Source organism: Petaurus breviceps, unplaced genomic scaffold (assembly GCF_028583685.1).
Source record: "Petaurus breviceps papuanus isolate PSGF00001 unplaced genomic scaffold, PetGlider_PUasm1.0 208, whole genome shotgun sequence".
Taxonomy (NCBI): domain Eukaryota; kingdom Metazoa; phylum Chordata; class Mammalia; order Diprotodontia; family Petauridae; genus Petaurus; species Petaurus breviceps.
In genome coordinates, this window is record NW_027185852.1 from 25,507,377 (window position 1) to 25,532,332 (window position 24,956).

Below are 24,956 nucleotides of genomic sequence, written 5' to 3' on the forward strand. Positions count from 1 at the left end.
ACCTATCTCCTTATTTGCATTTCAGAGAATTGAGTCACAGTTTGATTCATGTGACAGACAGATTCTCCCATACTAGAGGGACTCTACAAGTAGAGCTGTTCACAGACTCACCAGCTCTGGTGCCATAGGGATCTGACAGATTATCCTGTTCAACCTCTTCATCTTGGAGAGGAGGAAGCCAAGCTCAGAGAAGCGCTCACTTGCTCCTGATGCTCTTATTCTGAAACAGAGGGCCTCTCTTTGGCCCAGGCCTTCAGTCCTCCAAAGCCTGGGTGGTTTTCCCTGCATTAATCTAAATGATCAGCTAGTCTGTAGGCCAGTCACTTCCCAACACCGTGCACATATGCATGGACTATCTCATGGGACAGAGTGTTTTCTTGTATGGGAAACAGTACAAGTATGATTATTCCTATTGTACAGATGGAGAAGCTGAGGCTCAGAGCTGTCAGGTGACTTGCCTATAGTCTCCTTGCTAGTACATTTCAGAGCTTTAAAAACCCATAATGATAGTGAAGTGTGCTGCTTAGTTTCTTTTTTCCAGTAATAACTACTGGTCTGTAATGACTCAGTATGTGATGAGGCTCATTTATTCATTCAACAAACATGTATAGTATTATTAAGTACATGTTGTACATTGTGCGCTGGGAGAGGACCCATTGGTTAGATGACCTTTCTCCTGACCCAGCAGGGGGATAAGATACCATCAGCTGTGAGACTGTGCCTCTTCCTGGGCAGTGCCCTTGCCCAGACTGCCTTCCCTCAGTGCCCAGCTCAGCTACCTCCTGTAGGAAGCCTTGCCTGAGTCTCTCCCTCCACAGATTACCTTGTAGTTTTGAACATGCTTTGTACAGGTCATCTCCCATGGTACAAAGTATGTGCTTCAAGGGCAGTCACTTAAATCTCTTCATCCCAGGACCTAGGACTGGGCTTGGTACATAGCAAACCCTTAGGAAGAGCTTAGTGATTGGTTGGTACAGTAGGATGTGATTATCTACTGATAACATGATTCTCGCCATTTTACCTCATTGAATGGTGTCTTGAGTTTCTCCAAAGCTAAGAGCAAGCCTTTCCTATTTTCTTTCTGAAAAGCTCGTGAATGGAGCATATTTAGGAAAACTTAATTTCTGCTGCTGATAAGAGTCCTAAGGTGAAAGTGACCGATACTGTGACATTTGCTGAAATGGAAAGTTAAAATTTGTTTTCCATCCCCCTTAATATCCAATGTTTAATTTAAACCGTGGGAGGCGCATGAATTTTACCAGGGCAACAGATGAGCTTTGAGTACCAGCATTCTTCACTTCAAGTGAGAAATTGAGTTCCAAGAGTAAATAAAAACAAGATTGAAGGTTTAAATCCTCTGCTCGGCTTTTTGAACTTCTATACTCATTAAATGTTTATTGGAGTGGTGGGATTACAAAGGATTTGGGGAGCTTCATCAGCCGGTAGAGAGATAATCACTAAGTAAAACACTACATTTGATAAAGTGTTTCTCACGATGCCACACTCAATCCATCTTAATGAAAACCGCTTGCAGCTGATTGAATTGGAGAGCACTTGGTGGGGAGAGTGCCCAGGCTGCCTTTTCACCGGCTCTCTGTTCTGTCCTTACCAAAGCAGCCGCTGGAAACCATTGTGCTTCTGAAGACCATTCTAGAAATGTCCAGCTTCTGGCTGTTGGCACACTCATTTTTCAGCATCTTTGGAAGTTGTGCCAGTTACTCAGGGTTCTCCCTCCTCGTGGAAAGCTCTCTTGTTATCCTCAGCACAGAGATGTCCACAGAAAGTGAAGAGTAGGTGGGGTGGGGGGAGGATAAAGACTTAATTTGGCCTTTGGGCTGCTCTTCTTTCTGTCTTGACTTGTCTCTTGATTTCCACTCCATCCTTTATGTGCTTTCAGCCTAGGCAGTTCTCTGAAGCCAAGAGTGGTACCTGAGGGACTGGGCTCCTGCATGTGCCGGGAAAGAACCATACCAACAAGATCTTCAGCCTTGCGTGCAGTGGCAGACATAGACACACATACTCTCTCTCTGTCTCTGTCTCTGTCTCTCACTGGAAATAGAGTTCACCTGAGGCTCTTATTGGGGAAGGAAAGGGGAAGAAAATAAGTATTTTCACACCTACTGTGTAGCAGGCACCATGTTAAGCACTTTACAGATATTATTTCACTTGATCCTCCCAACAGCCTCAGGAGATAGGTACAATTTTTATCCCCCTTTTACAGTTGGGGAAACTGAGGCAAACAGAGGTAATGTCTGAGGCCTGATCTGAACTCAGGTCTTCTTGACTCAAGGCTCTAATTCACTCTATCATCTGGAAGAGGCAGCGCTGATTTGAATGGATGATTTCTGGGCTATTGAGTCAATTCCATGACCATAGCTCCATGCTAAAAAGATGAACAAAACCCAGCTACCTCCAATTGGGAAGAAAGTCAGATGGATTCATTAGGTAACTTCCTCCCAGCTTCAAGGATCCAGCATTTCATTATGGTGGTCTCTCCCTCCACAGCCTCGCTGCACCTTGGCTCAGTGTTGGGAGTTTCTTTTGCCTAAAAGATTTCTCCTGTGCGGACCAACCTGGAGGCTGTTCTCCAGATATAGCAGGATAGAGACAGATTTGGGCTTGAAGTGAAACAATATTTCTAAAAGTTAGAATTATCTCAACACAAAACTGGTTGGTTCAGGTAATACTGGGTCTCACCTCTTTTCTGATTTCTGTAAACATTATCTGGGTCCCTGTCTTCTCCGCTTACTAGAGAAGCAGTGTGCTCTACTGGATAGAGGCAGGGGGAGCTGGGTTCAAATCTTGCCTTTGGTACTTAGTAGCCATGTGAACCAGAGCAAGTTCCTTAACTTCTTTGAGCCTCAGTTTCCTCACCTGTACAATAGACTTAATTAAAGCTACTGTACCTATCTCACAGAGTTATCATGAGATGATGTTTGTGAAGTTCTTTATAAACTTTTAACAGACTCTGTAAATGTCAGCTATTATTATTACTAGACTATGAACTTCTTAGGAGAAGAGACTAGTGCTGAATCCCCTTTGTGTCTATCTCCCAGACGACCAGTCCAGGGCCCTGCACATAGTAAAGGGCTCCTATCTTTGTATCTCCAGGCCTGAGCACTAGGCCTTGGCCCTGGCAGTAAGGACTTGATCGGGGCTTTTTTGAATGGAATGTTGGTTAAATTATTGAAAAATGTAGATTTTTTCTTAAAAAGTCATCTGCATAGACATTTCTATTTCCATCTTACCTCCATCCCCCATTCAAATGACATAGACAAACCTCCTGTACAAATGCTTTGTTCTGGTTGTCCTTATTGTGTTTTCCCAGTAGTTCCTGAAAGGCAGGATTGTCTCTGTCCTTGTGTGATTGGAACTGATGGGCCATGCTTTATTTTACACATACATGTGCTAGGTAAGAAATACCTAAAAAAGACTGTAATTATTTTAGAATCTGCTGTTTGGAGCTGGAAAGGATCATAGACACCATCTCGTTCATGCCTCTGATTTCACACATAAGGAAACTGAGGGCCAGAAGGAGATTTGACTTGCCCACACAAGCAGTAAGTGGCAGAGCCAGAATTTGTACTCACATCTGTGACTCCAAGGCCAGTGTTCTTTTCATGTGCCAGCTGTTTCAGGAGTTGCTTGGAACACAGAGGTGCAGTGCTTTCTTTTGGCTTAGTCATCGTGCTGTTTGCCTCCTATAAAACAAGGGCCATAATGTTCATGCTGTAGAGTCCAAAAGCCTATTCTTAAGAAGAGCATTAGCTGCCTATTAGGAATCTCCAGCTGGCTATACTATAGGCTTTCCTACTCCGTGTGTCCAAAACTGAGCTTGTTTTCCTCCCCAAACCCAGTTTCCCTATTCTATTGGGAGCTTCCACCATTCTCCCAAGCACCTAAATTCTTTACTCTCCCTCAACCCCACATCTAATCATTTGCTAATTTTTTTCAATTCTATACCTAGAACAACTTTGCAATCTGTCTCTTTTTCTCCATCTATGATAGGCCACCAGCTAGAGGCCAGTCCCCCTCTGCCTATCCTTTGGGCTCTTTTGGTAACTTGATTCAGTTTCCCATCTCATCTCCAAGCCATCCTTGACACAACTGCCAAAGTGCAGGTCTGACTGGCTCTGCAGATGCTCCAAGGGTTGCCTCGTGCCTCCAGGATAAAATAGACTCCTTTTCTGGGCATTTGGATCCCTTTGCATTCTGGCTCCGCTCTACCTTTCCAGCCTTCTTATCCATCATTCTTGTTTTACTCTCTGCTTATTCTGCTTCCTCAAGCCGATCTCAAGATTCCCTGTGCGTGCCATTCCATCTTCTGTCTCTGGGCAGGCTGCTTCTCACCCCTCTCCTTCCTGCCTCCTCTCAGCTCAAGGGTGTGCTGATCCTTGGCAGGGGCTACTGTCCAGCATTCTCTCCCCATTTCCTTATACTTGGAGTTCATTAATGGGCACGTATATTGCTTATTCCCCACAGAATAGAAGTCCCTCAAAGGCAGAGATGTTTTACATTCATCTTCATATCCCCAGTACCTGGCACCAAGCAGATATAGATGCCTGATGAATGTGGGTTGAATGACCATGAGTCCTACCTTGAAGCTTTAACAAGGGCTTCTTCCCTCTTTAAATAGTGATGCGTTCTGAAGACTGGACTCTTGCCTTGCTCAGCACAGTCTGTGTGCTACAAAAACTGGCTCTCTTCTCCCAGAGGTCCTTCTGTATGAAGTTCTGTAGCCTCTTTCTTGCTACTCCAGCAGGGCAATCCGCTAAACTCAATCTCCAGGGATTTGAATATAAGAATTCAGGAACATCAATGATTTGTGTTCCAGGAGTTGCTATAAACTGCCTCGTTTCCTTCAACATGCAAAGCTCAAAGAAACATCCTCTGGGCTGCATCCTTTCTTCTTGCAGAAAGAGCCCTGAAGTCAGAGGAGCAAAGGCCGAATCCTGGCCAGTAACTTCCACTCTCTGGCCTTCGTTTTCCTCTTAATCTCATTAAGACCCTTTTTGGCTTTAGATCTTATGATCTATGGCTTGTTACAGTTGTTTGCAGTTTAATCTGGTGTCTGTGTTTTCATCTTCTCACCCGTGATGACTCACTGAAGCTGTCTCAAGATTCAGCTGCAGTGCCCGCCTCCCTCAGGTCTCCCCGGTGTCTCCTGGGGTGCGGGCGTCTCTCCCTCCTGCTCCTCGGGGGGGGCTTTTCCTTGTCTCTATTGCACTACTGGTGCAGTCATGGGGCAGTATGGCTCTTGGGCTTGACGTCGCAGTCCCTGCAAGGTGGGGAGCTCCGTGAGGCCTCACAGGCCCCAAACTTATGTCTATTGAGGGAATGAATGAGTATTCCATGGGACCCTCCCCGCCTCTTGAGTGGGCCTCCTCCCATCTATCAGATCATTTCACTTAGATGCTTCCTTTGCTCTCATCTCACTCTTTGTTGCATCAAAGTGATTTGTTTCTTACTTGTAAGCTTCTTTAGAGCAAGGTCTTATTGTATACATCTTTGTATCCATAGGGCTTTTCATGAGTGAATGAGAAATTGTCTTTCAGTTCCACAAACCTAAATTAAGCACCTGCTGTGTACAGAGCATAGAAATCACTTCTGTGAGCCATGGTTTAAATCCAATCCATCTCTGCCTTTGGGCTCCTGCTGTGCTGGGGATGGAGGGCTGGGCAGGCGAGATGATTGGAGCAGAAATGCAGAGTTGGGAAGGTGGAGGGGATGGTTCAGGGAATGGTGAGTAGTCCATGGGTTGAAGCTGGGAGCTTATCTGGAGAGAACAGTAGGGAATAAGATGAAGAATGTGGATTGGAGTCAGATTGGAGGGGGCTCTCCTTGTATTCCATTCTAGAGAGTTGATACTGTAGCATCATCATCATCATCATTTCACCTAATCATCGCATGTACATTTGGCAGGGACCTCCCCACTACCACACTTGACAGGTGGTCGTCCATCCTGTGCTTGAAGGCCTTCCAGTTTCTTCACTAGTTAGGAAGTATTCCTTGACCTCCGACCTCAACTGGCTGCTTTGCAGCTTCCCCCCATGACTCCTGGTTCTGCCCTTGGGGGCCAACCAGAACAAATATTACTCTTCTTCCCCATTGTAGCCTTTCAGCTGCTGAGAGACAATTCTCACAATTCTAAAGAAGAGTTTCCTCTTCTTTAGAGTTATCCTGAAGAGGAAACGTAAAAAGAAAGGATGTAAACACTTATCCTGAGGTTCCACGGGAACCTTTCCAGGTTCAAGATAAGGGCGGTGTGTCTTGGCAGCAAGACAGGTCTGCAGGTGGTAGTGGACAGTAATTGCAGTTCAAATTCTTCATGTGTTTTGGCTGTCTAAAAAGTCCATCTTAGACCTCATCCATCCAGACAGAGGGCCCCGTGTTCTCTCCCTTGGTTAGACTACATCTAGGGCACTTTGTGTTCAGGACTGGGCACCAGATTTTAGGAAGGATTGCATAAAATTGGACAATGTCCACAAAGGAGTAATCAGGATGCTGAAGAGAGCAGAGTCCAGGCCAGGTGAAGATCGGTGGAGGGAACTCCCCATGCTTGGGGAGGCATGATGGCTGTCCTCCAGTTTCTAGAAAGATAGCACCTAAAAGAGGGAGGAGGTTTGTTCTTTTCCACAAAGAGCAGAACTAGGAGCTCTAGGTAGAAACTGTATCAATACCAGTTTTGACTTGAAGTAAGAAAATTCTCCTTGACCAGGGAGGTCATTTCCTCTTTTGAAATTCTCTGATTCCTAACAATCAAAGTTGTCCCGAGGTGGAATGGGCAGCCTCAGGAAAAAGCGACTCCCCTCATGGGGCCTTGTTGCCGGATGCTGGACGATGACCCACAGTGTGCTTCCTTGGGGATGTGGTAGGAGGCAGAGCTGGGTGGCTTCTAAGGTTGCTGCTTCCTTCCCCTGACCCTGACCCCCACTTCTGAGCCCCTGGAGTCCAGGACAGCCCTATGAGCACCTGCACACCAGCCTGACTTGTCTACATCAGCGCTGAGCAGCAGAAATGCAGCTGAACTTTGCAGTTAGGTGATCCCTGGTCTGTTGCTTACTGGCTGTGGGGGACCTTGAGCAAGTCATTGCCCTGTTCTGAGCCTTTGTTTTCTCTTCTATAAGATGGAGAGGAGTACACCTGCACTTCTTGCCTCCCTGAGAGAGCAGTTTGAAGGTAAGGCTGTAGTCAGCCTTAACACAATGTAGAAATGGCAACTGTTAGAGTGTGCAGCTCCAGTCTGACCAATGAGGCCATTGCCATGAGCTTCATAATCTGTTAGCTTCTGTGTCCATTTTCTAACCACTTATGCCTTGGAGTTTTCTCTTCCTTTTCCTTCTTTGGGTATCAAGCACAATAATCAAACCGAGGTGAGTAGCATTCAATCTGGTGGCAGAGCCTGGAGCCCCAACCCTACAAATGTTCCTGGTCTTGGTTGCCATTCTTACCTTGTAGGAGAATCTGATGAGTTTGACTTGACTTGTCCTCTCATATCTGCCCCTTGGTTCCTGCTGTAAGAAAAGCAAACATTGTGCTGTTATCCATGTTCTTGTCTATCCTGCTTCCTCATGTGCCTGGGCCCAGCTCACAGAGAGGGGGGCCGGCTCCCTGCACCTTTTGTCTGATATGAAGGGCTTAGATAGCATTTCTCCTGCCGATATGTGATGAGTGGCCCTCAGGCAGTGTTCCCTTGTCATCCTCCTCTTTACATTTATAGCAATTTGGCTTGTCATTTGGTGGGGGGGGGAGGAGGTGAAGAGTGTCCTAATGATTCGATAAGGTTTGGACTGGACCTGGAATTTCCTCGACATAAGCACCTCTTGACTGAAGAAACTCCCACCTCCGGTGCAGGCCAACACCTTCTCTTCTTCTTATTGACTCAGTTGCCTGAGCCCTGAGAGGTTACAGCTTAGCCTGGGTCATACAGCCAGGGTAGGTCAGAGGCAGGATGAGAACCCAGGTGTTCTGGCCCAAGGCCATCTCTCTATCCACTACACCACACTGCCTCTTAATAATTAGAGCTCTGAGAATGGAATGGGCTTCTTTATGTAAGACCCACAGCATTCTGGCAAAGACTGAGCAAGTGCTTATCATTCTTGCATTGAGTGAAGAAAGGCTGTGGTGAATGGCTTCTGAAAGTCTTTTAGGCTCTCTGGTTCTAGAATTCTGGGGTGTCTAGTCCAGCTTGTCAGTGCAAGAATGTCCTCTGTAGCGTTGCTCTCAGGTAGGTAGCCCCTCTTTGACAACCAGGATTTAGTTTGTCTTGAGTGAGCCCTGCAGTGTATACCTGAGTTGACGTCGCAATTCTTGCCATTGTTTTGAGGTTAGCCTTTCTCTGTGCCTGGCTTTCTTTAGAAAATAGAATGTCAGAGCTGGAAGGGAAGTCCAGGATTCTCTCATTCAGTGTTTCATTTTACAGAGGCTCAGAGATTCCAGAGAGGGTCAAGGACTTCCCCAGGGCTTGAGCAGCAGAGCCAGGGCCTAGATCCAGCTCTTTACTCAGCTTCCCCTGGGACTTCCCAAGGGGATCTAGAAGACTTTCCTTCAAAATCAAATGGAGAGACAGAGACACAGAGACAGACAGATGGAGTGCTATTGTTGAAAGATTTCTGCCTTGCCTTAAGAAACTTGATCCACTGACCATATTCAGGTCCTGGGAAGCCTTTGACCCCTTACTGGGTCAGCAAGCTGAATGTAAGGGAATGGTCAGAGAGGCTATTTTTGCCTTTTCTGAAAGAAAGAACCTGTTACAGGGCCCTGCTGATTGTCAGTCCTCTGAGGGGACACTGCCAAGCCCGAGGCTCCCCATGTGTCTGCCACCCTCCCCTTTCCTATCACTGCCCCTAGTGTGCATATTTGGGCTGGGGGCAGAGATTGCTAAAGATGCATCACATTATGTGCCTACTCTCAGAAATCTGCTTATGCTAGTGAGGCCTAATTAAAGTGGACATAAATCATTAAAATGAGAGACCTGGAGGGAGCTTAGAACATAGAATGTCTGGTAATATCAGAGCAAGAAGGAGCCTTAGAATTGAAAATGTCAGAGCTGGGAGGCACCTTTGAACAGAGAATGTCAAAACTGGGAGAGACGTTAGAGGTTATTTAGCCCAACCTCTTTTTAAAGAGGAAATGGAGTCACAGAGAAAATTACATCAGATTATTCAGCTGGCTGTTGTTAAAGATGGGGCTAGACCCCAGGTCCCCAGTGCTTCTATATGGTGCCCCATGGCTTCTTGTTGTGGGCAGCTGTGGTCAGCAGAACTGAGAGTAGGCCATGCTCTCAGGGAGAACTTTAGGGCAGAGGATATTCAGAGTCTATCTATACTGGTTGGGGGAGTTGGGGGAGGAGAGAACAGACAAGTGGGAGAACATCTGGAACTGGGCAGCCAGGACCCTGAGGTCCTGGGAGCCCCAGACGTGCAGAGATAAACTGAGGGCACTGGGGATGTGTTGATTCAGGGAACCTGGGGGAATAGATTTGTTCTCCTTGGCGTCTGAGGGCAGAACCAGGAAGACTCAACTGTTTCAGCTGCCCTCAAAAGTGTCTGACCATGTATTTGGCCCCTGTTCTAGAGGGAGTTAGGCCATGGATTGTGTCCTGCACAAAAAGGTTATTTGTAGGAAGCATATAGTTGGGGGGGGGGGGGGGCAGGGAACCTGGACAGATGAGGAAAACTGAGGCCCAGAGAGGGGAAGGGACATTCTCTTAAGGTTCCCAAGTTGATGGAAGGATTTGAAGTCGAGTCCTTCAGCTCCAGATCCTGTTCTTTCCAATCTCCATCTTCGGGAGCATCTCTGTGCTTCCTTCCTGCTGCAGAGTCCATGCCGCATTGACAGCCAGCCTTTGTGCATTAGAGAAAAGTCCTTGGAATCAGCAGCTTGGTGCTTGGTGGCTGCCAGCATAATTGGAAATTACCACCCTTAGAAATTGTTTGTGCCTGGATCATTTGTTTTAAAATAATCTAATACAGGAATCATGGGTGACCTCTCACTGAGGTTGTAACATGATGAAAAGAGAAGTGAGGAAGCCTGCACCACAAGTGCTCATTGAGTGCCTTCTTGGAGCCCTATGTCTTTCTCTATTTAATTTCTCCAGGTCTTTAAAGAACTCTCTAAGTCTTGAAGCCTTTGCAGCTCAGGGCCAACCTAATGTTGGTGTGTGCTGGGCATTTCTCAAGCGCTGAAATAATTTTTTTCCCCAGTGATCTTTAGGGCATATTTGATACCCACCAAACATGGAGGGATTTTGAGAAGGACAACAGAGTTGGGTGCTTTGAGAACCCCCTCTGCATTAGCCCTTGTTCCCTTCACTTCCAATGCATTGCCCCTAAGTCATGGGAGAGGTTCTTGGGCCTTGAAGGCCATTTCAATGGCCCATTAGCTTCAAGTGGCCCAAGTGCCCAGACTCCACACTGAAAGATTGTCACAGGTGATGGGGCTTTTGACCACAACTACTCATCAGTCAGTTGGTACACAACACACACACTGATATTAGTAAAGACTGGTTCCTGATGGTTGGAGAGACCAGCATCTACACTGTTAGAAATATGAACCCCACCCATGCCCCCAAAGGCAAGGACCCTGGGCATGCGTGGTCTCTGAGAGTTGACTGGGGAGACCGAGCACCCCTTAGCTTCTAGCCCCCATTTATTGACTCCAGACCCACCGTGCAGATAGAAAAGAAGGCCTTTCAAAATCACACTTTTCTTAGGTTGCTGCTGCTCCTTGTTCTGCTCAGGTATCAGCTGGTCACATTACCATTTCTGTTCCCATCCTTGTTGCTGGGCACAGGTCCCCAATCGGGCCATCTGCCCCTGCTGTTCAGAATGAGGTGCTTCTGCCTTCCCCAGAATAGAAAAACTCAGCCAGCCAGTGACCAGAGCCTTCCCATGATTGCTTTAAAGCTTTCTGGAGCCTGAATGTGTGTGAGCATGGTAGTAAGAATCAAAGCATGTTGTCTGCCCCTGCCCCTCCTTTACCCTCCCCACCACCAGCACCATTAGGAGATATTTGAACCCAACAGATGTGGGCAAGCAGAACTCCTTTGACCTTCTCTCATTCCCAGCTCGATGCGGACCCAGCATCTTTCCAGGACGCTTTCTTCAGGGCCCACTTTTGTATTTGGAGCTGAAAACGGGCTTCACTGCAGTGTCCTTTGCTGGACTCTTCAGTTCACAGTGTCCTTGGAACTTACACAGTTGCTCCCGAGCCTTTCTCTCGGCGTTCCCAGTGAAAAGGGGGGCGAGCGAGCCGTGCCAGCCGCTTACCACAAAGCAGACCCGCCACAAAGGAAAGATTAAGGGTTTAGAGAGAGGTCAATGTGGGTTTTTTTCTAACTAAACACTTTCCTAAAGTTTCCTTGTGGAAAAATAATGAAGTCATCTCAGAGTTTTTAAAGAATTTTTATTTCTCTTTCACCGTCTGCATTCGCTTGTCTTCTCAGCATGGATGTTTAATCTTTCGGGGCTTTGTGAATTGGCCCAAATGAATAAGTGGGGAGCTGTCTCTCTAGGAGCGAGAGGCTTATTCTAAGGCCTTAATCACTGAGTAAACACATCTTTGCCCTCCCTCTCTCACAAGGGCTGGATAATAGTCCGGATTCTAGCCCAGTAACCTGGATATTGCAGGGACCAGCGCTTTGAAATGCAGAGTAGCTGATCCTCCCAAACAGACAGTGCCTGATCTTCGCCTGCCTCTTTCTTCTTTTTAAATTAAATATCACCAAAGAGATGCTGTTTTATTACTTGATATTGTGCATCCGTGGCCTGGATTTTCAAGTTTAGTTTCAGTCAACATTGTTGGCTGCACTTAGGTGGAACACTGCTTGTTGGGCTTATTAACGGCCTTGCCGGGCACATGTGTGTTTTGTTTTGAAGAGCATTTAAATTAAATCAGCATGATATCAGTGTAAATCACTAATTTCTTTCCCAAAGTCTAATGTTCCTTTGGGGTGTTCTTTGAAGAAGTGGGTATTTTAAAGATTTAACTAACCATGGACCATGTTTGGCCAGAACGATGCTGATTTTTCAATGGATAGCTGAGTGTTCCCAGTGATGCATTAGATAGAGTTGCTGAGATGCATTCATGCAGAATTACCAGCCTGGTGGAGTGGAAACACTTTTGGACTGGGCTGGGAATCCAGAGCCTGAGTCCCCATGGCAGCCCCCTACTTATTCACTCTGTGACCTTGGCAAATTACCTAGCTGCTCTAAGTCTCAGTTTCCTTATCTGGTCACACAAGATAGACCTCTGAGGTCCCTCCCAGCTCTCGCATTCCAGGTTTTACAGTCACAGGATGAATTATTTTCTGTTGGACATCTGTGCATTTGGAGTCATCCTAACAGAAATACTGACAAGTGTCATTTAAAAAGTGCCCTCCTAGTTTTGCGTATCTCTCTTGGAATGAGCAATGTTCTGAATGTCATCTTCAGGGAATAGGAGCTTGCATTGCTGTTTGCTGTCTGTTTTGCCCTCAGATCATTAAATTATACATCTAAAAGGGACCTTAGAACTGGGACTGTCAGAGATGGAAGAAACCTGAAAATCCAGAACTTCAGAACCTGAAAATGTCAGATGGCAGGACCTGGATGGCACCTTAGAACAAAGAACATAGAACATCAGAGCTGGAAATCTTCTCAGAACATAGAACAGCAAATATTGGAGCCAAAGACAACCTTAGCACATAGATAAAATATTATGGGTTGAAGGACCCTAGAACAACTAGAAAACAGAGTCTTAGAATGCTAGAGCAGAAATGGCTCTTACAGAACCAAGCCAGATAAAGACAGTGAGGCCCCAAGAAGTGTTTGGCCTTAGGCCATCCAGCTGGACTGTAGCTCTTTGCTTCTCAATGGTCATCTTGTCTCCCCACCTCTCTGGTTATAAGATGTGTTTATGAGGATCACCATGCAGCCAGTCACCTGGAGCTACATGGGGGTGAGCTGGCCATACCTGGCAGCCCCATAAACAGTTATGGGACCTGGTCCCATCCTCAGTCCTGCCCTGGGACTCTGGGCTATGGCAGCAATCACCATGATAGCTCAATATGATACCTTCTAGGAGACAGGAAGTCAAAAGATTGTAGGCTTAGAGCTAGAAAGAACTTTAAGAATGGTCTGGTACAGCCTTCTCCTTGAGACCCAGAGAAAGGAAGCTCAGGATTTGAACTGAGGGCTCCCATTTTCAAGGTGGTAACCCTTTCCTGTACAGCAGACAGCCTCTGCAGGAGTCACAGCTTCCACTTTTTCCTCAGCCTGACCTTTTCCAGGGAGCCCCAGACAGAGAGTTAGGAGACCAGACACCCACCATGTGACCTTGATTCTCAGCTTTAGGGAAGGGCTCTACCCAGGAGAGCTGCTTCCCATGGTGACCAGGGGCTGCTGCTTCTCCTACAGAATACCAAAAGGAAGACCTAGAACTTGCTTGACCCTTTCCTCCACTCCATCCTCCTGGAACAGTTTTAGATTAACTGGGCCATGTGTGTCTCTGTACCTTAAAGCAGAGACCTTAAAGCATCCCTGCCCTCCCAAGTCCCAGTTACTCCTTCTCCAGTGGTGCCACGGAGGCAGGGAGACGGAGCAGGACAGAGAGGCTGGTTTTTCATCTGGATGCCTGGCTTCCCAGCCCACCTCTGGCAGCCAGACCAACAGCAAGTTACTCCCCCTCTCTGAGATTATTTTTCTAGTGCATAAAATGGGGATAATAATGCTTAGTAAACTGGAGAGACTTGTTGTTTTAACAAGAAATGAGCTGTCGCCAAGTCCTCTCGGGTTTTTTTTAACCTGACTGTTTTCAAATGCTTTCGTATAGGATCCTCTGTGACACGCATAAAAGCATGTGACAAAAGCCAAGGTTTCTATTTCAGTTTCCCCCTTGAGCTTGTGAGGGTTTGTCATACCAGTATCCCAGATCTGGGTGATACTGCATGCTCTTTTCATGAGTCCCATCATTGGCATAAGAGAGAAGTATTTTTCATATGAGATAACCTATTGGGCATTTTCTTAAATATAATCTATGCAGAATTCAGGGTGGACTCTGTTTTCTTATCATCTTTTCAGTCAGTACAGTGAATGCATGTAATTGGGGGGCTTTAAGGGATCTCAAATCACCTCTGGAAAGAAAACCAAAAGAAAATGTCATTTCAGAGCCTCTCCTCTGATCTTACAAAGGGAATGTTGACTATTCAGATTAAAAATATATAAAAATATTTAAAAGGATTTTTGGTTATCAGACCTCAAGTGAGTTTTTCTTTTCTCTGAATAGCTGAACAATTCAAAATTAATGCGTCTGTACAAATTGAAAATGTGCATTTGATATGAAGACTGGCACATGCCTTTTATTCGAAGGAAAGTGAGTGACCCCGCTGCAGTTTGCACTTGAGACAGCCTAGTATATATGAACAGAGGGGCATCCTGCAGAGGGTAGGGGCACCTCAGCACACTGGCCTCTGAAACCTCAGGAAGGGAAGCAGACGGCTGGGGCAACACCGAGAGGAAAGCGGGTGGGGAGCAGGCTGTTTTACCCCCACTCACTGTTATCAAACTACAGAAGAAACCTGCAGTGGTGGAGGCCTGTGGATTGACTGGCTTTGTCTCTTCTTTGCAGAGAAAGCTCCTGGCTATCTACCTCCACCATGATGAAAGTGTTTTAACCAACGTCTTCTGCTCACAAATGCTCTGTGCTGAATCCATTGTCTCTTATCTGAGTCAGAATTTCATAACCTGGGCATGGGATATGACGAAAGAAGCTAACAGAGCAAGGTAATTGATCCATTTCCCAAGGTCACCCCCTCCCCACCCCTGCCCCCAAAGGGACCATCATATGGCAAATGGCTTATGGATGGAGTGAGGACAGATTTCTGGAAGCCACCTCCTTGGGTCTCCGTTAGTTAGCCCATTGCCTTAGATGATAGTAAGAGAACAATGCCTCTGTGTTGGAGGGTGTTTGGCCATAGACAAGACTGATTCTCTTAAGTCTAAGAATCCCAGACATGGAGACATATACACAGAGAGACATACGTGCACATACATGTTGTCTCTCTCACCCCCTTCTTTGTGTTGCTGTGTGTGTGTCTCTCTCACACACCCCAACTTTTCTAGCCTCTTTTAAAAGCAGTAGTTGTCATTACCATGTGTTTTCTCCTGCCCTGCAAGTCTGTTCAGTAATGATTTAAGGTTCAACCAGCATTTTAGTGTCACCCATAGTGCTAATGATGAGTTTACTTTTAATAACTTCAGTGGTGAAGGAAGAGCGCTGCCGCGGCAGCCCAGCCTGCGAGGGCCAGGAATGGCTTAACTCTACCATACGCTAATTGATGTAATCGCCTTATTGCACACATTCTTTTGCACCCAGCCAGCAATGCATCCATATTCTCAATAGGGGGAAAAAATCCCCTCCTTCACTGCAGGGAGAAGTTTGTTTAGTTTGTTCACTGCAATATCTCTGAGCAAGGAATAATTCTGCAAGTCAAACCTGTTTTGAGTTTCTTAGCAGAGAGAGAGTCCAGAGTGTTTAATTACACATGTGGTTCCGCACAGCCCGTGATGCTATTTTGGGTGTGCTAACACACTCCTAATCACAAACTGCTGGCCTGTGAACAAGAGATGAAATGAGTTCATTTCAGGGCCTGGCTACTCTGGTCTCCTCATTCGAGCAGCAGGCAGAACAGTTAGAAATCATCTGACTTGGCCTGTTAGCTTGATCAGACTCCCTGGATTTAGGGGGTGGGGAGGGATGTGCACAGAAATGATTCCTGCTCTCCATGCTGCTGGGGTGCAAGAACCGTCGTCCTTCTTCTTCCTGCATGCATTCATTCTTTCACCAGGCAGCCAGGAGCAAGAGCTGGCTCCCTTCACCCTGCTTTGGAAATACTCCCTGTGCTCCACAGAGCAAGGCCCTTCAGCACCTGTATTTGTTTAAATGAAATCGGGTGATTATTCACACTCAGTTAAAGGTGATGAAAAGCAGTGCCCAAAACAGATAAAAAAAAATGCGGCATCAGAGGCCTTTCATGAGGCCAGTCGGAGCCTGGAGCCTGAAGCCTGGGCTAACCCTTTGGGTACCGCCATTCAGTGGCAGCGAGGAAGCTCCTCCTTTCTTGTTATCCCCCAGCTCGGTGGAGAAGGAAACACTATTTCTAAACCATCTGTAGTGGCGAAGTTCAGCTGGCTACCTGCTGTTATTTTGTTCCCGTCCCCATTTAATTCCCTCGCCCCTTTTATTTTACAATGACAAAAAATTGCAGTGTCGATTCTTTTGAAAAACAGTGTTGGAGGGGTTTTTTTTCTGACTGACAATCAACAGCCATGTAATTGCTTTGTTATGTTTCCCTCAAGAAGTCTGTGAAGTGGTACAACTTTGATACACTAGTAATCGGAGTGTGCAGGTTACACAGATACCTGCGGTGACCAAAGCAACAGAAGCTGCTGATTAGACAGAGCCCGTACAGCTGTGTCCTGTTAACTCCTTATGACACTTTTTAGAACACCAAAGAAAGGCCCGTTGAAGGCTTTAGAGCAATTTCTCAATGAGGCCCAGGACTGATTGTGAAGTACGCTGGGGGTGGGGGATAACGGCCTGAGGAAGAGTAAGGACTCTGGGACATTTGAAAAGGAAGAAAGCAGAGCAGAGGCGAGGTGGGGAGAGCTGCCCCCCACCCCCGGCCCTGCCCGTGGTCGCCGTCTTTGGGGACCAAGTCAGCACGATTTTTAGATAGAGACTGTCCAGTTCTCTGGAAAATGATGCAGAAATCGGATGTTCTCTTTGCCTCTTCTGCACTCTCACACCTCCTCCTCCATAAAAGTTCACCAGATGCAACAAAGCCCATCAAGAAGAGGAGGCTTTTTCCGTGCACGAGAACACAAGTGGTTTGGTGGAAATGCTCTCCCTGGACAGCAGTCAGCACGGATCTGCCACAGTTGTTTAAGAAGCTAAGAGACCCCATGAGTTTAAATAGTTTATTGCAAATGAAGAGCTCCACTTCCTGGAGTTTTCTCAGCACCTAGGTCACAGGTGATTCTGCAGAGTTGAGGTGTCTGATTATGTCTGTCCTGCCTGGGCTTCTTCCTTCATCTTTATGCCCAAAGCTTCCTGAAGCCACTGACAGCCCTAGAAATGGATTGCATCAGCCTTCCTGCTCCTTGTAGTTCTCAGGAGCAGATCTTCTGCCCCGCGTTCTCAAGTTGATGGAAGAGCTTTCTGTTTCCTTGTCCCAGATCAACCACAATCTCCCTCTGGCCTTTGGCAGTCCACAGCCCTCCTCTGAACCTCCCTTCTCTCATTTTTAAAATAAGGATTGTGAGAACTAATACCAGAAGGGCTTGTGTGTATAGCCAAACTCCTCATTTGCCAGGAGAGGAAACAAGATTCAAGAGGTTAAGTAATTTGCCTAAAGCAAAAATGGAAAGGGCAGGATTTGAACCCAGGTCCTCTGGTACCAGATCCACTTCTTTCCAGTGCAGAAGGCTGGAGTTCACAACAGGCTTGTTGTGAAAAGCTCACAAGATAACGAGGAGGAACCATGCGTGTTCATAGTATTTCTTGTTATTGTTATTATTTTTACATCAAATAGTGCCAATTTCACCAACCCTGGATTTCAGGAGAGCTTGAACAAGACACAGTCACACGACAAAAGACACTCATTCATTGCAAGGATCTTGATAGACTTTCCCCTGTCAACAGTGTTCTCTTTATGGACAATGGGAAGTAATGGAAACAAGTTGTTGATGAGTGATGTGTCCTGTGATGTTTGTAAATCATAAAGGGCAGAACTCATAGGATGCAGTAGACTAGAGTGTCATACTGGAAAGGAGCTTAGCACCCAGAACATGGGATGTCTGGATGAGAGGAGAATCTTAGAACATAGGATAGAGAACTTCAGAGTGGGGCAGGACTTAGCAACTCCTCTTTCCCCGTCATTTTAAAGAAAGGGAAATTGAGGCCCAAACATATCCAAATTCAAATAATTTACTTTTGTTCAAGGAATACTCAGAGGAAGCTTCTAACCGGGAGTGTCCCAAAAAGCAGGGGGCTTGCCCCTGACCCACACACATGTAGAAGTGATGGGAAAGCATGCGACTTTTAGAATATTGAATGAAAGGATTATGTTTAATTAAGGTACATGAATCCAAATCATCAACCTAACAAAAACCAGACCAGTGACCAAAGCCACTGATTTCTGTTTGCTGCCACTTGTATGCCCTGCCTTCAGGATGGGCTGAAGGTCTTTTCTCCCTTCTTGATGTTGGAGGTTCTCCCCTGAGAACTCGTGCTGAATTCAGACTGAGGGCACCCTGTTTTCCCAGCCCTCCCACTGAGCTCTGTTGGTGATTGTATAAAGCAGGGGAGAGCTTTGGCCATCATGGAATCTGAGTGGCCTGGAAATACAGAGCTGGGCCTTCCTTCAAAGACATGGGACTAACAATGATTCTGCACCTGCCCTTTTGCACCAGTGACTGCCTGCAGCTTTGGGCAGAACTTGGGCCTGGGAACCTGCCCTCAGCCAGGAGTCAGACCCAGGGCAGCCGCCTCTGGGGGATATCAGGCACTCCACTCACAGAGCCTTGGTTTCCCCCTTTGCAAAACAGGGCGAACACTAGAGTCTTTGCTAACTCCTTGGCCTCCTGTGAGGACAGCATTTTGGGAAGGGTTCTTGGGAAAATGGACACTGCCCAGGGAAAGTCCCATCCCCCTCCTCTTGAGGAGACCCAGCAGAGCCATCCTGCTGGAGCTCTTCCTTCAGAGAGCATGGGGGCCTTGCCAGTGACCCAGGCTAGAGCATTCACAGACCAGTGAGCAGGACATCGAAGAGAAATAGTCTCAATGGGGAGTGATACAAACTCCAGCTCCCATTCTTTCCTCATAGCTCTGGGAGGTATATTACACAAGTATGGTTGTGCCCATTTTATAGAGGAGGAAACAGAGACCCAGAGGAGGCATTGCCAAGGTTGGAGCTCCTGACTGCCTGCTCCAAGGCCAGCACTCTTTCCCTTCTTGGACCCTCCTCAGTAAAGCTATTGTTTCACTTTAGATATTTTCATGTTCACTTTTCTGACCATTCCTAGGATATTGCAGGTGAATAAGGTTAAGCACAGGCTGGTTTGAACCCACAGCTTGTAACACTCTTGCCCCGAATGTCTGCTGTAAGGTCAGTGTTGGGAAGCTGACAGATGCAGAGAACGGAAGGGGCAGAGCAGTGACCGCGGGAGCCGGGGGAGTGCCGTCGCTGTCCCCATCTCCATCTCCATCTCCCTGTGACAGGCTGCCAAGCTCTCCATCCCTGGAGGGGATCCTCCTAGCCATGGCTTCTCAGGCCCATGTCTAACTGAATTGCTCACCGTCACCTGGGAGGTCCTAGTGCACATGTTACTGGACGTCTCAGATGCATTGAGCTTCTCTTGCAGAGCCTCAGTTTCTTCATCTATAAAATGGGGTTAATTATAGTGCCTACCTCAGGGAGTTATTGTGTGGATCAAATGAAATAATGTAGGCCAAGTACCTTGTAAACTTGAAAGCCACAACAAAACCCCAAATGGGAGACTTTGAGGCAGTAAGGTACAGTGGGAAAAGCTCTGGATTGTAAGGTCCCCTGCTGCCCCCACTGCCTGTGTGACCCTGAGCAGGTCCTTCTCCTCCCTGGGCCTGCTGGCCTAGCTGGCTGCTGAAGGCCCTCCCAACTCTAGGGCTGCCCCCATATGATTTTATCAAGAGTTCTGATTTTGCTAGTTCCTAGCTGTATGTCCTTGGGGAAGTCATTTCACTTTAGGATCAATAGGCTCGTGGCAGCATCCTCAGAAACTGACTAGTCCAGCCCCCTCGTTGTATAGAGGAGGAAACTGAGGCCTAGGGAGGGGGAAGGTCTTGCCCGCGATCACATAGGTAATAAAATGTCTAAGTGCTTCTGGGTTTTAAAATCCTGGTGTAACCTTTTGAGCTAGGGAGTAGAAGTATTACTACTTCCATTTCACAATTGGGTAAACAATGTCTGGGGTGCGATTGGAATTCAGGTCTCCTGACTCAAAGCCCAGAGTTCTTTCCTTTATACTTCACTGCCTCTGTAGCTTTAGCATCCTTTGGTCTAAAATCCCTTTCATAATAGTAATAATGACAGTTAATCACAGAATTTGGTTAAAGGATGCCCCAGCAGCATCTATTCTGACCCAGACATCCGCTGGTCCCCACTCTCACTTGGTAGACAAGGGGTCACCCAGGCCTGAAGAGCTCTGGTGAGGGAGCCCCAGTGCCCTGGGACAGCTCTGGGGTCAGGATGCTTTTCCTGACATTAAGCTGGATTGCCCCCTCGTTCCTGGTTCTCTCCTCTGTGGTCAGGAAGATGTGAAGACGCCATCATGTTCCCAACTCGCCTCTTCTCCAGGCTAAGCGTCCCCTGCTCTTCCAGTCTGTGGGAAACCAGTGGGCCTGGAGCCAGAGTCTGGGTCTGAGCCCTGCCTCTGCAGCTGATCATTAACCATCCTTTGCTGATGTAGAGCAGGATGAGAGCACTTTAAGGCTGACACTGGGTTTCACAAACATCCTCTCATTTAATCTTCACGACAGCCCTGCAAGACAGATCATTATTCCATTTTACATCTGGGGAAATTGAGGTCGATAGAGGCTTCCCATCTAGTCATTTTTGAATCTAGATTTGAATTTGGGTCTTCCTGATTACATGTTCAGCTCTCTGTCCACCGTGGCCCCAGCTAGCTGCCTGCTTACCATTGGTGTGACTTGGATCAAGTTATTTCACCTCTCTGGACCTTAGTTTCCCCACCTGTAAAAAGAAGGGGTGGGACAGAATGGCCTCTTTTCTGTGACTGGTGGATCCCAAGAGCTAGGCTGAGCCTAGTCTAGGCTACACGTGTGTGATTCTGGGAGAGGATTTCCAGGCCCCTCTGGCTCCCGTTGGGTCCTGTGCACAGTGGGCCAAATGATGACAGCTCTGTGCTGGGCAGCACTGGCCAAAACAAAGACAGGCCCAGCCCTCGGGGGGCTAACCTTCTAACCAGGAAGACAGCCCAGAGAAGGGAGTGCAGCAAGGAGAAGAGGAGGTGCCTGGCCCAGATGCATGTCGGCCTGCTCTGAGAGTGGCCTTGCCTTACCTTTCTTTGAGGCCATGAGTGTGTGTATTATTCTCATCTTACAGAGGAGAAACTGAGGCTCAGAGAGATGATGTGACATAGCCCCCTTTCTGCCATTAGAGTCTGTGTCCCACTCCCATCAAGAGAACTGCGCGCACAGTAGGTGCTGCTTCAGTGTTGATTGATTCATTGACTTGCTCGGAATTGTGTAGTCAGTTCATGGAAAGCCCTTGAGCATATTTCGTCTTTGATTTCTAGTTCTACATGTAATGATTTAGGACCAGATGGGACCTTGGAGACAATCTATCTAATCTGTGTCCTTAATGGAAAACTGAGGCCCAGACAGGGGAAGTAGGGACAAAGAAGTCAGTATCTGAACCCAGGGCCTCTGATGCCAGATCCTTCCATCTCTGAGAGCCCCATCAGTGGGGAACTTCTTATCTTCTGGTGCATATTATAAATCCCTGCACAGTCGGCACAAGGGACTCCTTTCCCAGGCTGCCTGTCTACACTAATCTCGTAGCTTTTGAACTTCAAACCTTGGGTGCAGGATTTCAGAGAAGGGCCAGCTTCCTCTGCTGAGCTGACAGGTGCCTGAACACCGGCACCTCTAAGGGGTCCTTTTCCACATTACTGAATCTTTGGCCAGAGTTAATTGACTTAAGCCCTTATTGTCAGCAGGATCCCTTCACCTGCATCCTCCCTCTCTGTAATTAGCCATATTCAGAGAGACTGACCCTTGGACTAACCCCTCAGTGGTGCTGGCCCTCCCCCTGACCCAGCAGATGTACCTCTGGGTTGGGGTCTGTGCTCGATGAGGCTTCATAGTATTACTCTGCAGCTGTGAGCCATCCCTTGCTTCTGTGCCCACCCCCAATCCCCCTGCTCCAGGACTCCGGGAACAATAATAGTACTAGAAATTCACATTTCTGTGCCACTTCAGGATTCACAAAAGGTCCCTCACAGCAGCACCTCATGTCAAGTAATGTGAGCATTGTCATCTCTTTTATTTTAGAGAAAAACACCTGGACTCATACAGCCTCAGAGGACCTGTATTTGAATCCCTGCTCTGCCTTACTCCCAGTGGGGTCTTGTGTCAGAAACTTAATCTTTGAGGCTTCTTTTTTCTCATCCATAAAATGGGAACTTTGGATCAGGTGGAGCCTGACAGGCACTGCATCTACCTCTAGATTTAAAACTCCCCACAACAGTGACCCGAGTATTGATACAGAGGGGAAAACAGGTTCAGAGAGGAGGTTTGCCTGTGATCCCACAACCAGGAAATGAAGCCAGATCTCTTAGAGTGAAATTCAGTGTTCTTCTAGTAGATTACATCACCTCCTGCTTATCATCCCACTAGACAAGCTGTCCTTTGCATACATGGAGTACTAAGTTTTTCTGGAATCCTCCCCACCAGCTGTGGAAAGAATTTGCCTCTAATATTTTCTCCCCTCATCTCTCTCTCTCTCTCTCTCTCTCTCTCTCTCTCTCTCGAAGATCGGATCACTGGATCTCTCTGTCTCTCTCTCTCTCGAGCTCTCTCTCTCTCTCTCTCTCTCCTCTCTCTCTCTCTCTCCTCTCTCTCTCTTTCCCTCCCTCTCCTTTCTATCTCCTTTCTTTTTCCACATTTTCCTTCCTGTACTTTCCAAGGAAAAATCTCACCTGGCAGCCTAACCATCCTGGGCTGAGTCAGATTAATGCTCTGAAAAATCCAAGTTCTAAACCACAGGCAAGTTTGTCATTTTCTCCCCTGGTTTGTCTTGCGGAGGAGGAGGAGAGAAGGTGAGGAGGAACCCCTCCTGTTCCATGATTACATCCTACCTACTCATTTTCTCCTGCTCTCCTCTGCTTTTGATTTCAGTGGCGGCCTTAACAGAATGTCAAGATCAATTTGCAGCCCGGTTTAACTCAAGGCTTGTTTCTGCCAGCAGCAATTGTCCCTACAAACAATGCCGGGTGTTCTTGTAACTTCAGAAGCCTTTAGAAGGACCATGGCAAGGGCGGCATCTAATGACTTTATTAGTGTAGGGTTTCCAAATGGGCTCTGTAATTGTTCACAGCTCTTTGTCAGCCCGTCAAAATTACTGCACAGCATTGTTCCGGGGCGGGGGGGGGGGCACTTCTGAATAGCTTCATAATAACCCTGAGAGGAGAAAAAGGGGCAAAGGAGGAAAGGTGATTGTCTCTTTCGATTTCAAACAAGCATGTCTGTATATGGATAATTGCTAAACTGTTGATGATACTGCAGTCACTTGCTTTAAAATAGAAAATTAACCTTCTAAAAATACCTGCTTGGAGATGATTTCCCATAGCCCATTTAAAGGAGCTTCCCAAATGTCTACATTGTGTGATTTGGGATAAAACCGTAACTGCTTGGTGGAAAAGGTCACTGTGTTTCAGTGGGAACATTGGAGCAGAAAGAGTGGTTTTTCCTGTTAATCTGATTACTGCTGCTCAGGAAGAACATCTTTGAATCAGATACAGTTGTCAAGACTAGCCTTTGATGAGAAAACTTAGCATGGTTGCCGACATCTCTTAAGGAACAGCCTTGTCAGCTCAGGACCTGGTGGTTGTATCCCATCTCTCTGCCAGACCAGGATTCAAGTCTGCGGGCTCCCATGTGTCTTCCTTTGGCATTCAGTTGGGCTTGACTACCCTAAATCCTGGAATCACTCGCTCCCTTGCCTTTTCACGGATCATCCCTTCCCAAATCCTAGCCCTGAATTTCCATCATTATCTGCCTTCCCTCCTGCTGCTCATGCTGCTGGACAAGGTCATGCCACTGTGCTGCCCAGGTCCACCACAGAGTGCTGTGTTTCAGCCTTACCTGAGCATGAGCTGCCACATGCCAAGTTCATCACTTGTCTGTGATGGATGTTCTGGCTCAGCTACTCTTAACCTTTTCTCTCCTTTTTTTAAATTTTTTTTTGCTTTTTGGAGGGCAATTGGGGTTAAGTGACTTGCCCAATGTCACATGGTTAGTTTGTGTGTGTGTGTGTTAAGTGTCTGAGGCCAAATCCAAACCCAAGTCCTCCTGACTCCAGGGCCAGTGCTCTATTCACTGTGCCACCTAGCCGCCCCCAACCTTTTCTCTCCTTAAGCCACCTTCTTTACTACTTCTTCCCTTCCCTCAGTGGGGACCTTGAATTCCCTTCCCAGTCCCACACTGCAGATCACCTAAGCATTATTCACCTCTTCATTCCCTCTGCTATTCTCAAGAGGATGAGGTGGCACTTCTCCTTTTTGATGCCTGCCAGCCCCCCTGCTTGTTCCTTTGATCCCCAGGAAGACAGTCCCTTCAAATATCCCCTCTATCTTCTACCTAATCCATTGACTGCTCCTTCCCTGATGCCTTCAGACATGCCCAGATCTCCTTCATCCTTTACAAAACCCTCATTTGGCCCTGCCATCCCCTCAAACTCTTATCCTGTGTCTCTTCTTCCATTCACAACCAAAGTCTAGGAAAAACTCTGCACTCTTTGCCAACACTTTCTCACCTCCCACTCAGTTTTCTACCTCTTGCAATCTGACTTCTCCTCCTACCACTAAACAGAATTTCTTCTCTCCATGCTCACCCATGATCTCTTTGTTGCTTAATCTAAATTACTTTTTCTCAGACATCATCCTCCTAACCTCTGCAGCTTTTGACATAGCTGACTACCTTGTCATTCAACCAATCAGAAAGCAGTTATTAAGCTCCTATTACGCGTCAGCACAAAGAAACAATTTCTAATGGGAGAGACAAGTACACATGTAAACATGCAGCAGCATCAATATAAAGTGGATCAATATAAGAAGCTTGGGTGGGAGGATGTTAGAAGTTGCTGGGGAGGTGGGGGATCAGGAAAAGCTTTCCGTAGAACAGACGTGTCAGACGCA

General features: G+C 46.9%; 1 protein-coding gene across 3 annotated transcripts in view; it reads left to right on the forward strand.

The window, feature by feature from the left end:
• LOC138165359 (FAS-associated factor 1) overlaps window positions 1-24,956 on the forward strand; it is a 419,204-nt gene that overhangs the window by 309,843 nt on the left and 84,405 nt on the right. For all 3 annotated transcript variants that reach the window (XM_069093610.1, XM_069093612.1, XM_069093611.1), the window contains exon 13: window positions 14,608-14,762. In XM_069093610.1, coding sequence (XP_068949711.1) covers window positions 14,608-14,762 — 155 coding nt within the window. The remainder of the gene's footprint in view (window positions 1-14,607; window positions 14,763-24,956) is intronic.